At 34.8% G+C, this 15,906-nt stretch overlaps 1 protein-coding gene across 2 annotated transcripts in view; it reads left to right on the forward strand.

The window, feature by feature from the left end:
• Positions 1–15,372, forward strand: part of LOC103145378 (uncharacterized) — a 21,158-nt gene extending 5,786 nt beyond the window's left edge. The window contains exons 2-12 of one of the 2 annotated variants that reach the window (XM_007562792.2): positions 6,066–6,377; positions 7,905–8,234; positions 11,945–12,037; positions 12,734–12,790; positions 14,018–14,065; positions 14,211–14,243; positions 14,382–14,555; positions 14,638–14,685; positions 14,762–14,821; positions 14,953–14,982; positions 15,072–15,372. In XM_007562792.2, coding sequence (XP_007562854.1) covers positions 6,066–6,377; positions 7,905–8,234; positions 11,945–12,037; positions 12,734–12,790; positions 14,018–14,065; positions 14,211–14,243; positions 14,382–14,555; positions 14,638–14,685; positions 14,762–14,821; positions 14,953–14,982; positions 15,072–15,130 — 1,244 coding nt within the window. In that variant the 3' untranslated portion in view covers positions 15,131–15,372. The remainder of the gene's footprint in view (positions 1–6,065; positions 6,378–7,904; positions 8,235–11,944; positions 12,038–12,733; positions 12,791–14,017; positions 14,066–14,210; positions 14,244–14,381; positions 14,556–14,637; positions 14,686–14,761; positions 14,822–14,952; positions 14,983–15,071) is intronic. The other variant, XM_016676729.1, reaches the window with a different exon arrangement.
• The last annotated feature ends 534 nt before the right edge of the window (positions 15,373–15,906 follow it).

Genomic DNA, 15,906 nt, shown 5'->3' on the forward strand with positions numbered 1-15,906 from the left:
TGTGTTGCATCCTGTCTCTCTCACATAGGGTAATGAGTAACTTACATTTAGAGTAGCCACTGCAGTTGCTAAACTAAAACTCAGTTGTATGAGAACATTGTTGAAACACATTTGAGAACTACATATCTACATACACCAAGTCATAAAGTATATTGTTCTATAAACAGTGCTGGGAAATTTGCTCAGAAACAAAAGACTTAATAAAGTAAGCGACACTGACAGTAAACATCAAAGGTAATTTCTATGCTGCATGCTTCACATGTTTTACTGCAGCTCACCTGCCACCAAGCAATGCGTAGTCTCAGTCGCTCATGAAAAGTTTTACAGAAGTTTGTCAGTCACCCATCAGTTTGAACTGGGCGTGGCAAAGCAGGAGACCTCTAAACCCCGCAGGAAAACAAAAGCATGCCTTGAGGAGCAGCAAAGGGAAACAAAACAGTTCATTATGCCGCCTGAAGAAAGTACGCAGTGGATTACTGTCTTCTAAATAAAAATGTATGGAAAATAAGTTAAAAACAGTGAAAGCACCATTGTGAATTTAAGTCACTATCACCTGAAATAAATATGAATATACAATCAAACAAAAAAACTGATTCAAAAAAGTGAAAATGCTGAAAAAATTTTACAGGACAAAAGTCACACTGTATTTAAATTCAATAATAAAAATGCCTTGTTAATAAAATGTTTTGAAAATTTCTCTCCAGTTTGCTCTTGGTCTTGCTTTCTTTTTTTTTCTTTTGAGGATATTTTAACCATCCTTTTTTTATGGATTTAGCTTTGTCACCAAGACGTGGTCAGGTGTGTGAATTCAAGTTCTGTCACCCTTTAAAAAGTTACAGCTAATAAGATCCCTGTTGCACACACACACTTGTTCTGGCCCTTTTTGTTGAATTTAGGAATTCTCCATCCACCATTAGTTAGTGTTACAAAACTATGTGTGGTCCTTTGAGAAAATATTCTGTAGACTAACAAGCCAAAAGTAGATGAACATTTCGCCATCAATTCAGGACATGAAGCTTACATGTATTCAGGTTGTGCAGCAGCACAATGATCTGTGGCATTGTGGTATTAATTTAAACTGGCTGTTTATTTTTGAAAACCTCTACAGAGGTTGGGTCACAATCCTTTCACACTGATGAAAAACACTGATTGCCAGCTAGCGAAAAGCTTGTTACTGCCAACAGTGGCTCAACCATTTCTGCTGCTAATGAGGATAATTACCTTTTCACATTTGTTTACTCTTTACTCTTCATGAATAAGATAATTTAAAAAACCAATTGCTCAGATTATCTTTGTTTAACACTGACATGTCTTTGATAATCTGGGGTGTGACAGAAAAATGAATAGGTTACCTCTGTGCAACCTTTCAACTGTATCAGTCCTAATTTCTAATTTTACACCCATTATAAGACATCTGGGAAAAACACCAAAAATTAATTACCTCCCATTGTTTCAGTAGATCAATAGCATTTGCAAGCAGTCTTAACAGCAAACAAGGAACATAGACTTTATGTGTGGTTTACATTCACTTCTGCTTATTTTCTGGAAGACAGCTGCCAATATGTTATGTTAATAAAATACTTTTAGTTAAGTTAGATCTTGTTTTGGCCTCATTTATATTTTACCCTATCTTGATGCATTACCACAAAAACTCTCAGTCTAAGTATATAGATCCATGTGACTGAGAAGTTGTACTTTTTGTGTTGATGTAAACATATTAAAGCAATATTTCTTGATTTGGCTCAAATAATTAATCTACAATCTAAAATACAAGAACATGTGAACTAGTTTGTTTTCATAGCCAGGATCATAGCAGCACTGATCTTTGTCACTGATAAACAACACTTGTGAAGAATGATGCTGCTGCTAGTTTTGTGCTAGTTGTCATTTTGAGGCCTCCTGCTGGGAAACTCTAGACATTACAGATATGAACTTAGCTGCTGCACTTCTATAAACCAAAAGGGATATGAAAACACTTAATATTCTCAAGATTACAACTCTTTAACACTAAGTCACATTTAATATTCAGAACAGTCTCCAGTTTCCGGCCAGTGAACAGTTTTATTATTTTATTGTTGTCACTGCATTTATATCAGAACGTTCATTTGTAGTGACTCCCATACTACTGGTGCCGCATTAATACCACCGGGTGGCAGTGTCTCCAATTTAATCATTTTTCTTACACTGATGAAGAGCAGAGTAGAGTCAGCCCTCATCTGAGTGGGTGTTGACATCAGCCTGTCAGTCACAGCTAGAAAAAAAAAATAAGTATAACAGTACAATACATGAAATGTTTCACTTGTTTAAAAAAAAAAAAAATCAGAAAATTTACATCAAAACTGAAGACTTTCAAGATTTATCTAAATGTATATTAGATATATTTATCTAATAACCAAGAGGAAAACTTGTAAAACAAGCTTTTCTTCTTGTCTTCATACCAAAAAATATTCCCCATTAAATAACAATACCTTTGGGATAAAGTTATTAGGAACCAGTGAACAAGAAACATACACTATTTATATGTGGACAAAGATGCTAATTATAGATAACTAAAGTATGATTATAATAAATGCAATTTATTAAAAAACAATGTAGTCAGTAAAATTTAATGAAAGTATTTAAAGGTAACTGATAACCTGGACAAAAAAATCAGAGCTTATTCCATCAATTTAGATAGGGTTGGGGCACAAAATGAAAATATGAAAGACCCTATAACAAGATTACTACTGTTATTTTTCTTTGTTAATTAAAATTTTATGTTAAAAAATGCATCTTTTCTAAGAAGTTTTATTTTTATGTTAAATTACATTCTGTTTGTATTCTGAGGCTAGATTTTCTAAGTTTCCAGTAAAAAAAAAGACAAAAATTGGTTCAGAAACTGAAATTCCAACTTTGAAAGACTTAGCATACATGGTGGCCTTAGCAACTCTGTGTGCACACACACAGAGTTTATAGTACAAATTACAGTTATAAAAACTGTTATTTGCATTTCTGATTGTTTACATTTTATTGAAACCAGATGCCCATAGTTCAGGAAAAATGCCTTTATGTTAACATCTTCCGTATTCCAACTTACAACTATGGTATTCTTACGTGTGATGTCACTCGAGTCCTGAGTTATAACTTCAAGGAAAAAAAAATCACAGTATAAATTTGGTTATAAGGTGGTGGGTGGTCCAAATTTTTTCTAAAGTATAACACATATGGTTATTGGTATCTATTTTTTATTGAAAAAAAAACAATCAATTTTTCATGTTTACTTGAAATTAAATAATTTACTCTACAAAAATAAATGTAAGAAGATCAGATATTTCCACATTTTGGCTCTAGTGGCCTTTATTTGAAAGTTGCTTGACAGGAAATAGGGTAATGAGAGAGGGGGAAGACATGCAGCACATGTCACCAGGCCTGCAATCAAACCCACAACTAAGGCCTTCATATGTGGGTTGTGCTTTGCCCCTGCGCCACCACAGCACCCCCATGTGACACGTTTATAGATTGAACTGAATATTTTTTTTCATTGTGCTATGTGTTGTCTTGGAATTTTTTTCATTGTAACACCTAGGGCCAGAGCAAATTGGGGTTCACAATGTCAGCGACTGGTTGGCTTAGATTCTGGTTAAGTCAAATTACCCATACTTACATCTTCCCTAACTGAACAGGGAAGAAAAAACTGCAGATTTATTTTCAAAGTCCACTATGCTTCTCAAATAGTGAATGTATTTTACATATAAATGAGGAAAAAAAATACAAGCAAGTAACAGGATCAGAACACGCATGAACTTCCTGCACATGCATGTAGTGACAGCGGATGACTGCTTGTGTTGTTGACTTTATATCAATTCCTCATACCTACCATGTATGTAACAACTGTGGAGAGGGGCACTGACTGACATAATGTTGCCACGAACTTAAGATTTTGCTTCTGCTGCTATAGATCAGGCCTATATAAGTAAATAGATGATGCCCTTGCCAATCAGGAAGTATTTGTACTGAAGAGTTCTGAGTGCCACACATGAAAGAACGGCTTGATCTAGAAACACACTGAAACGATACCACGAACAGGCAAAAGAACCAAACTGAACTTAAAATTCATCAAACTTTAATCTCAGGACTATAATTTTTTTTTTTTACATTTTAAGTCTACCCATGGAGAAACTAGGCTGAACTGTTTACAACTCTGAAGTGTGACATACCCCAAAACTGCTGCAACGCAAATACCAGAGGAAGCACCTGCAGCTTCATAAAGCAATAACAAATTTGCAAAGAATGATAGAAATACATGATCTAAAACCAAACTTATATGATGATGAAAGTGAAAAGTCCACGATTACTTTGACTCCTTGTGACTTTTACATGCTCCAAAACTAGCATTTTTTCATATCACTCAAATTTATGCTTAAAATAAGCATAAATTTGGAATGCTGGCAACTTACACATTGATAGTTCATGGCTGATGTACTTTACTGATTAATTGAAAATCTTTCTCACTACACTTGTGTAAAAGATTAACAAAGACAAATCCAATATGTATCATTATCATGACATTCTCTTAAAAGCTTTAGACTACATGTGAAAGTCAGTGAAGGTATTTCCGTGAATTAAGCGTGAACCTACTGTGGTAGTCTTGTGGTTTGTATTTGAGAATATAAGCAGCCCTGCCGTGTTTCATATATCTCACATTCATGAAGATACTGAGAATGTATTCAGACAAGTGGATTATTCTCTTAACCCTGTGGCTTACATCTGTTTCAAGTAAGTCATTTCTTAAGCTAAAATGTATTTGTTAAAATTGCCATATGTATAACATTTTAAAACATTTTGTTTTAAATATGCTCGTAAGCACAATATGGCAAATGTTCCCAATGTTTTTGATGTTATATTGAGCTCTGATTAATTACCAAACATTTCTTAAAATTAATATGTAAAAGTATTTGCAATAAATGTCAAATAATATATCTATCTTATACTGTATTATATTGCATGGCTATCAGTCTTCTTAAAACATTAAACGTCAGCGGAGACATCACTGATAAGAAACTTCTTCCATTGAATCCTAACACCATCATTATCATGAAGAGGTGTGGGTGAGGTGAGGGAGAACACAGGCAGGACCCAGGATGTTGATAAAAGATGAATTTTAAGAATGAAAATACCAGCTCACACAGTCCAAGTAACAGGCAGCACGGCAGAGCGGAAACATCAGCACTGGTAGCAACTGAATAAAGACTGAGACGAGAGCTGCAGCTGACACAGGACAAACTGTTCAACTGTGACAACTGAGACAAACAACATGAAGTCTGATAAATAACCAGGACCCAACAAGACACAGAGACAACAGGTGGACTTAAATATATAGAGGATAATCACTGAAACGAGACACACCTGGGAAACAATCAAGGGGGAGAGACAGGAAGTCACAGAGACTCACAGGGAACAGAACTAAAGAAAAACACAGAAACCTAAAGAAACATATACGGCAAAAACCACAGTCCCAACCATCATGCATGGGCCTTTTACCTGTTTATGTTTTGGATTCTCATGAATACCAAAAACGTGACATTCAAACCTGGAGACTTTGAATGTTTGTCACCGTGCAGTCTTCGTTCCACTTAAAATATTTACTGCTCACAGCCTCTTCACATACCTCTACCTTACAATTTTTGAACGTTATAGTTTACATTCACAATGCATTACTGTGCCTTAGGTTGGGGTAACACTCTGTTTAAAAGAATATAAATAATCTTCACTTAATTTAAAAATCATTCATTTCTAACCCAATTTTGTAATAATCCCAATTCAAAAACAGTGTTAAGGACAGACAGTGCAAATTAATGGGAACCTTCCTTATTTTCCTCCCATTTAGGAGGACAATTTATTAAGGATATCTGTAAACACATATTCTAATATATTAAATATGAGTTTATTTGACAAACTGAAACTGACATTTGAGCAAGCTGCTCACATGGAGCAAGCGGTCTCTAAGATGTACACTTCTAAAATTCATGAGTTTATTATTATTTATTTCTTTGGGGTTTTTTATGAAACTGTTGCAATTCATTCAGGTGAAGGAGTCTGTAAGAAGCATAAAGTCAGCGCTCTACTTGGATCTTCTGTGGTCTTGCCCTGCAATTTTTCATCAGATGACTCCAGCTGGGTGGAATGGACTCAAGAAGACAGACAAAATGTGAATCTGGTTCGTCTCTCCTCAAAGGGACGCATTCTTTACCTGGACCCCAGATCTGGGCGAGTGAAAACCTTTCCCATCCAGGCTTCACAGAGGAAATACTCTATCATCATTGATGAGCTCCAGAAATCTGATATAGGTTCTTACTACTGCAAGCAGAGCAATGAATGCATTGAAGTGAAGTTGTCAGGTATGCTGTTTCTCTTGTACCTTAAATCTATTCTGGCATCAAATATTTTTCTTTTCTACATTAGTGAATCTATTATTTGAGCAGTGGAAAAGTACTGAAGCTTATTTTTATTTACTACCGTCTATTCAAGTAAGCAGTTCTCGAAAATACCTTGCAGTAAAGTTTTTTATTAAACAAGATTCTCAACATTTAAGTTATTGTTTCAGTGAACTGATAACCTTTAAGCTATTCTAACAAACAAATGAAAATGACTATTTATCTCCAAATGCAGAGTAGCTTAGTAGTTTTTAAACAACTAAATCAATTTTTTTTACTCTGTCTTGAGAAAAGTGCTTCTGTGGGGGAGTGGGAGGAAAGACGACTGCCCAAACTACGATAACCTGATTATAAATACATGAAAACATGAAAACAGTTTTTTTCTGTTTTCATGTATTTATTTCTTGAGGCAGATGGAAGTAAGATGTGGGAGGAAAGACGACTGCGCAAACTACGATAACCTGATTGATTAGAATTACCTAATGCATTGTTAAAACCTAAAAGGACAGATGTGGGCCACAATTTTTAAGCAGCAAATCTTCATGGATCAACAAAAAAGTAACTAAAAATATTTGGTGGAATGACTATTGAAAAGAAAATCTATATTGATCGTGACCACAGATATGTTTTCAATAGTAAAATGAAAATATGTTTTTAATATTCGCAATCTAAAGACAAGTCAAACTACACATCTGTCTCAAGAAGTAAATACATGAAAACAAAAAAAAAATCTCAGTTTGAACAGTAAAGATTAAGCTTAAAGTGTGTGAGAAAAATAAAAAAAGATATGTGTTCTGATGGGTCCAGATAGAGATAGCACAGTTCTCACCTCTGTCATTTGGAAAACCGCTTTCTGCACCCAAGCACTGCAGTTTTCTCTCATCTTACTTCCATTTCATATCTATGAAGAAACCATTACATACACTTTTGGTTAAAAAATTGTGTATTAACACATTTTCCTGAATTATGGAGCTTAATTTATGTTTTATTATTAGAATATTAGAGCAGAACAACAAAAAACACAATACAGAAATTTGGGCTTAATGAAAGTATTTGTTTTAAAAGATACTTTTCATGTAAAAAACAAACCTCTTTACTGAGACAAACATACACACACATACATACATACATGTTTTTTTGTTGTTTTGTTTAAATTTGACAAATTGAGACTGATATTTGAGCAGGCCTCCTGTTTCTAAGATGACAAGATATACTTCTTGAGCTCAGATTGTAATTTACTGGAATCTTGCAATGTGATGAAGAAAACTGCTACCCCACATGAATGCTATGAGTGTCCTTTAAAGAAAAAAGATCTTGGTGAAAAAATAATTCAAACAGCTGCCACTCACTTGCAGAAAAATTACATTTACCCAAAGTCTTGTTAAACACATCAGTTATTAAGTCTACATTTTTTATTTAAACATAGGTTTATTATTATTTATGTCTTTGCATTTTTTTATGAAACTGTCCTTCATTCTCATTCACATGAAGGAAGTTGTAAAACTCAAGAAATCAGATCTCCACTTGGCTCTTCTGTGGTCTTGCCCTGCAACTTTTCATCAAATGACTTCGACTGGGTCAATTGGACTCAGGCTAAGGAAGATGGACAAAATGTGGACCTGGTTCATCTCTCATCTAAGGGACGCATTCTTTACCTGGATCCCAGATCTGGCCGAGTGAAAACCTTTCCCATCCAGGCTTCAAAGAGGAATTACTCTATCACCATTGATGAGCTCCAGAACTCTGATATGGGTTCTTACTACTGCGAGCAGAGCAATGAATGCTTTGAAGTGAAGTTGTCCAAAGAAAAAGGTGAAAAAGGTATGCTGTTTCATTTCAGCCTTGACTTTTATTTGATATAAACACATTTACACAATTTTAATTTAATAGATTTTTAATAGGTTTCACAACTGTAATGACATCAAACCAATATCTAAGAACTGGAGGTTTAAGAATCAAAAATATTCTGGCCTTTTCATTTCTAAATTTCCTTTTAAAATTGTTTAATTGAGCAGGGGAAAAGTATTTTAGGCTTATGTTTATTAATGTATTTATCTTTCTGTCTATTGACATGAGCAATTCTTTGAAGTCCCTGCAATACTGGGCTCTTTTTTTGTTCGTACGATTCTCCTTTCACGTGATTGCCATTATATCGGCCGTCTCACATAAGAGAAGGAAAAATGGTCCATCTTTCCACGCACGGACGTGTTCATTTTCTAAAACCCAAATCTAGCCTAGTCAAAGCCTTTTCTAACCAGGTCTTAGAGAAAAGCTATTCTATTATCATCGTTTTGCTGGAAACCTTAGATCTGGCACAGCAATGAATGGTTTGAAGTGAAGTTGTCCGAAGACAAAGGTATGCTGTTTTCATCCTCTTCCTTTTGTTACTGTAAAACAAAGACCAAAAATAGAGTGAACATTGCTTTGAAAGAGAAACTAATAAATATTGAAACAATGGTTAAAATTGCTTAGAAAATAATTTTAGCTTCTATGCATTTTCAAGTTTGAAATAAAGTGTTTGTTTTCTTCTGCCAAAGAAATATTTAGAGTACATTTACAATGTTATGTAGGACACTTATTGAAAATTCAGTGTCAGTAATTTAAAAATTATTATTTTTTTCCTATATTACATCCTCATAATTAAGTATTTTTAAGTTCAGTCTTAACATTTTTATGACAAAACAAACTTTTCCAATATATGGCATCAGAATTGGATAATTGTAGCTTTTCACATCGAAAGTTAACCAACACAACAAATCTCCTAAATAATTATTAACATGGCTTAAAATAATTTAGAAGTTGTTTGAAAAGAATGGCAAGTTTTAGTTGCCATTCTAAAGTGGCAACTTTAGAATGGCAACTTTAGTTTAGTTTTAAAATATTTCTAGTTTTTATTTTCCTGTTTGGGTTAGTAGTCACAAAAAGAATTGTATGATGAGGACTTTTGTGAAAAATCTATGGTCTATTATTGTTTCTTCTGTGCTCCTACATTGTTACTTTTTATCAAATGACCTTAAGTGAGTGACCTGGGCTCACCTGACTGAAGTGGACCTGGTTCATCTATCATTTTGGGCATGTACAATTCCTGGAGTCCAATGAAAGCCTTTCCAAACCAGGCCTCAGACTCCATCGTCATTAGTGATCTAAAATACTCTGATCTGGCAAAATGAAGAATATCAATTCTGAAGTGGAGTTATGTGAAGAAAGAAAGTGTTATTTTTGTCTTTCAGTTTTTTTTTACCTATTCAAAACATTAGTCAGTTCAGGTGTATGCAGCAATGCTTATACACTCTGAAAAAGCTAAAAACATGAAATAAGCCATTTTGTCCAATAAAATTTTTTTTTATTAAATATGCAGACGTTTCACTATTGAGATACATCTTCATTGGCATGGCTGCTCTCCTGTTTCTGAGTGCTGTTGTCTACTTCATAAAACGTGAGTACCGGTCTGCCACTCTCAAAATTAAAAGTTTACAAGAATAACAAGCTAGGGTTTGCTGGTGTTTGATGTTATGGATTAGCCATTATATATACTTTTCTATTATTTTTCAGGGTGCTGTAACAACATCACACAGGACAGGACTGCCGATCCATCAGCAGAGATGTAATGGGTAATTTGAGATCAAATGAGCCTCTTCTCTTGTCTCTTGTCTTCATGGCTGCAGTCCTCTTCTTATTGTTAGCTCCATCCTCTCCGATTATTCTAGCTTTCCAAACTAAGAAACCTTAACAGAATTAAGCTCTGACATGTGGTAAAAAAAAAAAAAAAAACCTATCATGAGGCAATGTAAAAATGTTTATGTTAATTTACAATGGATTCTTGAAAAATCCCACACATTACTGTTAACTAAACAAAATTATCCTGCCAGGAGTCTATCTTAAAAATGAAGGCTGCTGCTCTGGATTTGGTTGGAGTATTTTTGTTTGATGGCTCCTCGCTTCACCTGTAGGATTCATTTTTGATGTAATATTTTGTAGTGTGGTCTTACATCCACATGTTGCAACAGGTAAAGTGCATTTAATACAAATACAGAGTTTAAAGATTATGTTTATTTGCATCATCTGTCTTCTTGAAAATATGCATTATGTAAAAATGTAAAGAGATACATCTTTACATTTTCATTGCATCCAGAAATTGAATTAAAATGAAATGCATTTTCTTTAAGAACTGTCAGTGTTTGTTTTTCAACTTCAGTGACAACATCCATGGTGTTTCTGTAAGATTTGAGCTTAGAATAGGTAGAATGTTTACAAGAAAGAAAGTAGGAAGCCAAAGAAATTGCTAACAACTATGCAGGCCTACTATATACAAATAGTACAAACATGGGTATTTGGGTTACCTTGCGTAAAAACAAACAAGAGCAAGTTAACTGAATGTTTGGTACCATTTCATATGTACAGATCAGATACAAAAGGAGTTTGTCAGTAGTCTTTCAAACTTTCTGCATCAGAAATTGGTTAGGCAATTTTTTTTACTTTATCAAGTTTACCTGTCAAGTTGTAAATGCACTAAATATGTTAAAGAAAAGGGGATACAGTGCTTCGCCACTAATTATCAACACCAGAATAACTAGAAATCCAGGTGAGATGATCACTTATCAATAATCTCTGAGCAGTATCATTGAAAACTGTAATGGTCTGAATGTTTTGTTTTGGAATTGGTTTCATGTTTCTGCATGTAATGCTGATACATTAGTGGTATTGTTGTCAGTCAGTTGCCATGTCACCAAGTCTGTTTGTAGCATAGCCAACACAGAGCAAGACAAAAAAAAAAAAAGAATACTAGTGGTTTGGAGGTTTTTNAAAGAAAAAGGTGAAAAAGGTATGCTATTTCATTTCAGCCTTGACTTTTATTTGATATAAACACATTTACACAATTTTAATTTAATAGATTTTTAATAGGTTTCACAACTGTCATGACAACATCAAACCAATATCTAAGAACTGGAGGTTTAAGAATCAAAAATATTCTGGCCTTTTCATTTCTAAATTTCCTTTTAAAATTGCTTAATTGAGCAGGGGAAAAGTATTTTGGGCTTATGTTTATTAATGTATTTATCTTTCTGTCTATTGACATGAGCAATTCTTTGAAGTCCCTGCAATACTTGGCTCTTTTTTGTTCATCTCCTTTCACATGATTGCCATTATATCGGCCGTCTCACATAAGAGAAGGAAAAATGGTCCATCTTTCCACGCACGGACGTGTTCATTTTCTAAAACCCAAATCTGGCCTAGTCAAAGCCTTTTCTAACCAAGTCTTAGAGAAAAGCTATTCTATTATCATCATTTTGCCGGAAACCTTAGATCTGGAGTTGTACTGCAGGGGACTGATTGTTTTCGAGTGGAGTTGCTTGTAAGAAAAATATAGCCCTCCAGTTTCTTAGTTTTGTCAATACAGCCTGTGCAGAGGCTCACATTATCTTCCTTTCTATGGTTGCAGACCTCAAAGGCTAAATACAAAACAGAGGCCAACTGAATGAGCTATTGTTTCCTGTGAACCCATCTTCATAAAACCACGTCTTGTTGTGCAGGTAACCTGTATCTTCTGATCTTCATCTGTGCTGGTGCAGCTGCCTTGATCCTCCTCAGCCTTTTTGGCTACTTTTGCTATTTGAAATGCATTTGTGAGTATTCCCCTCCTTGTTATTCTATGAATGTGATAGTTTATCACAATAATAAAACTTCAAACTTGATTGTGGTACAAGAAATTTTCTCTATACCATTTTCAGTAACATTTCTGAAGGCACAAGGTTTGTTCTTGTAGAAAGAAAAAATATTAACAACATGACAATGTTTGTTCCCTAAGTGTAAGACTTGCTGCAGCTTGAGAGAATTTTAGTGGTTACAGCTGAAAGAAGTGTGTCTATTTGGGCAAATGTGAATGGGTCAGTTTGTATTAATGTTGAAGTCAGTGGCGCAAAAAGTGGGCATGCAGCGCATGCAACGCATAGGGACGCTGCACAAGAGTTGTAGTAGTCCAAACCCCGTATGGAGGGGGCAGCGCGTTGATGATGTATTCTCATACACTTCAGCACGCCCTTACGCTCCTTCACCTCGCGCACATAGCGAGGTAAATGTAGCGAGTTTTACCTTTCATGTCTCGTCGTCTCGAAGGAGGGTGGGGGGTGGCGCCGATTTATGTTTTTGCATCCACCTGAATAATATGTAGTTGCGCCCCTGGTTGAAGTACATATAGTTATTGAATAAATTATTTTGACAACCCAAATAACTAACGTTACTGTAAATTCATTTTTTAGAATAGGAAAGAAATATTGGATATTTAGCGCATCTCTTTACATTACTTTTTTTTTCTTTTTCAGGCCTTTCCAACAAAAGTAGGCCTGATGATGTGATCGTTACAGTCAGTGGAACTGCAGGTATGTATGTGGTAAGATCACAAAAGTTTAATCCCAAAAGAAACTTGAAGGTTCTGCTTGGTGTTTTGAAGTTTTAAAACACATGAAGTTAAAAATCAAAATCATTCAGATTTTCTTCAATATTAATTTCATGGACTTTTTGTTTTGAATTAATATATGACTACAATAGCAAGAAATATTAAACCAATTAGTAAAGCAAATAAATATTAAGGACGTACAATTCACATAAATCACAAGTATTTTCATCCATCAAGGAAGTCTGCTGGCATAGGGCGGTCCGAATTTCATGCTGAACTGGACAAAAAATTAAAGCTGAAATGTTTTCCACATCATAAGAAATAGAACACAATTAATGTAAAATAATACATTAACTTTCTGTTTATACATCAAAGACAAGGTACTACGGTCATTCACAGTCTATTTTTACAAAAGAAAAAAATAATTATTTCAGTTTAAAAAATCTAAATAGCAATAATTATTATTTTGTGAGCTAGACGTACTTTACACTTGACAATTTGTTCCACCCATTTCACGAGTTTGTTGCACAGGATAATTTTCTTCTGCAAGCTAGAGAAGGCAAAATGGTAAACAGTTTTCTAATTGGAGCCGCAAAGTTCATAACACCTACGAAAGGATGTAATAGAAAAACTTTGAATTTCTTCAATAAAATGGAATCAATTGAGAACATATTTTTCACATCAGGCAAAAAGTAATGTTCATAGCATAAGAATGTTGTAATTTGTTTGGGGTGACAAATTGCAGAAGCTCTGTGATGTATCTTATCTTGTACATTTTTCAGTTATCAGTTGTGGGAGTCATGATATTTGTGTACACATTTCAAGCATCGATAGATATATCCAAAGCTGCTCATTCATAGTATGGCTAATTTGAAAAAAGACTGTAAAATGTTGCTGTCTTCTTTCTCTTAGATAAAAATATTATTTTATCAGTCTAAATAAGAAGCCACAAATAGGCAATAAGGAGCTTATTGATTATCTTAAGCTTTCTTGTAATTACAGTGAATGATGATCTTACCAGATTTATAACACCCAAATAGTTGAGAATATAAATAGAAAAAATAAATAAAATTTATTTTTTTTAATTGGAATGAAAGGAGAGGGACAGAATGGGTATATTTTCCCTATTTTCCCAGTTTCTGACATTTTAAAATATTATGTTTATCTTCTAATAATATAAATTCCTCTGTGATATAATGTGTTACTGCAGGTCCCAGTGCTCCACCACAGGAAGGCAGCGTAAACGAACTTCCAGCAGGTAACACTGAACACAAACACATAGTGACATTACATTATCTATCTAGTCATTTGAACAGCATCTAAATAGAAATGGCAGTGTAATTATGTTGTGAAAATACTGAGAAAGTACAAGCCTCACTACATCTGTGTGCTTCCCTTACCAGGAGTCAATAATCTTGACAATAATCTTGTTTATGGTGAGTTCACACGTATTTCCTTCTTTCTTTATTCAGTTTCTGTTTTATATATTTAGCCATATTGCTGAGAAAGCCTCTGCACCTACAACCTGAACAACTAGGTGACAATGTTTTCCTTTTGTTTATCATAAACAACAGAAAATGATGACCAGTACTTAAACCCATCCAGAAATTCAAGTGACCAACCAGGAGCTGCGCAGCACCAGGTTGGGAATCAGCCTGGTCAGAGTGGGATTGGAATTTATCCAAATCTGGAAGAGTTCAGGTTTCAAAGAGAGGAAAGTCAGAGGACAAAGCAGAGATTTCATTTAGGTGCTTTATTATTGTCACTTTTTATAGCATTAATGACCTCTGAATTAATCTGCGATGGAGTAAATGTCTCCTCTCTCTTCAGAGCTCTTCAGCAGGTTACGACAAGCCAGTATAAATCGCCATTTTTATGGTAATGCTAAAATGTGTAATCATATTTTCTCCTTTTGCTTCTGTCAGGTGAGTTACTTATCTGTTTTCCTTCACAGCAAACCAGGGAGAGATCCGTAAGCAGCAAGCCATGGCAGCACAAGCAGAGAATAACAGAGGTACCCAGGGTTTCTAACAACATCTTATTTGATCATCTATATAATTACAATTCCGTATTGTGTGAAAACACAATGCGGAACATGTTAGCTCATCTGTTTGTTTGTTTTTTTGTATTTGTCTGGTTGCACAGCAGGGATGGGCAGGAGGAAACCCAAAGACTGTGAGTGCTGACTTCGTCTGTGGATCATGTTAGCGATGAAATGATTGCGTGCATTGATCTGCTCTCCCACTTTTTCCACCCCTCCTCAGCGTGTGAATACAAAAACCCCATTTACAACAGGAGCACAGACCAACTCAACCGACTGTAGACGATTCAGGAGTCTGCTTGTTTTTTTGTTTTTTTTTTGTTTACACTGATGGATATTTACTAATGATGTTGTTTGTAAGTCTATCTGCAATGTATTTTTCTGTATCTTCTATCTTTAAAGCTTTTTCATAATAAAACAAATACATAAATCATAAATAAAAACTTTCTCTAAACTATCCTTTATCTCGTGAAAGAATGGAGATGTAAAATAACACCTGGCTTTCAGATTAATGGAGTTTAGACAGTGGTTGAAAAAAATCGAGGTTTATTTTTTGTCCATCTAATTGGAACAGGGTTATGTGAAAGGGTAAGAATGAAAAATCACAACCTGTCTAACATGAATATTTTGGTGAGAATGTAAATGAGTCTTTACAGTAAGTCACAACAAAGACTGTCCTCGTGTTTAAATATTTGAAGCTTGTCAGCTTCTGTGTCAGATATACAGTTCTTCCTGAAAGACCGGTAAGTGAAGTAGTTCAACCGTAGCTTTGTACTATTTGTAGCTACACCACAAGGTGCAGCGTCCTCTTGCTCCTGGCTGTTTTTAAAGAGGTAAGAGAGGAATCTGAAGCAGCGGACCTCTGATAATCGTGGCTAGGCAACCCAAAACACGTAGAACACAATTTCATTACCAGATCATGGCTTTGCACTTTGCTATACAAAAGACTTTTTGTTCACCGTGTAAACGAGTCCAGCACAGACTGTGCCTGTCATACATGTTCTATGCCGTCTGTGGTATATCATCATAATTTAATTTAAAATAGCAAACATTTCAGT

The sequence above is a fragment of the Poecilia formosa genome, unplaced genomic scaffold (assembly GCF_000485575.1).
Source record: "Poecilia formosa unplaced genomic scaffold, Poecilia_formosa-5.1.2 Scaffold141, whole genome shotgun sequence".
NCBI classification, from domain to species: Eukaryota; Metazoa; Chordata; class Actinopteri; order Cyprinodontiformes; family Poeciliidae; genus Poecilia; species Poecilia formosa.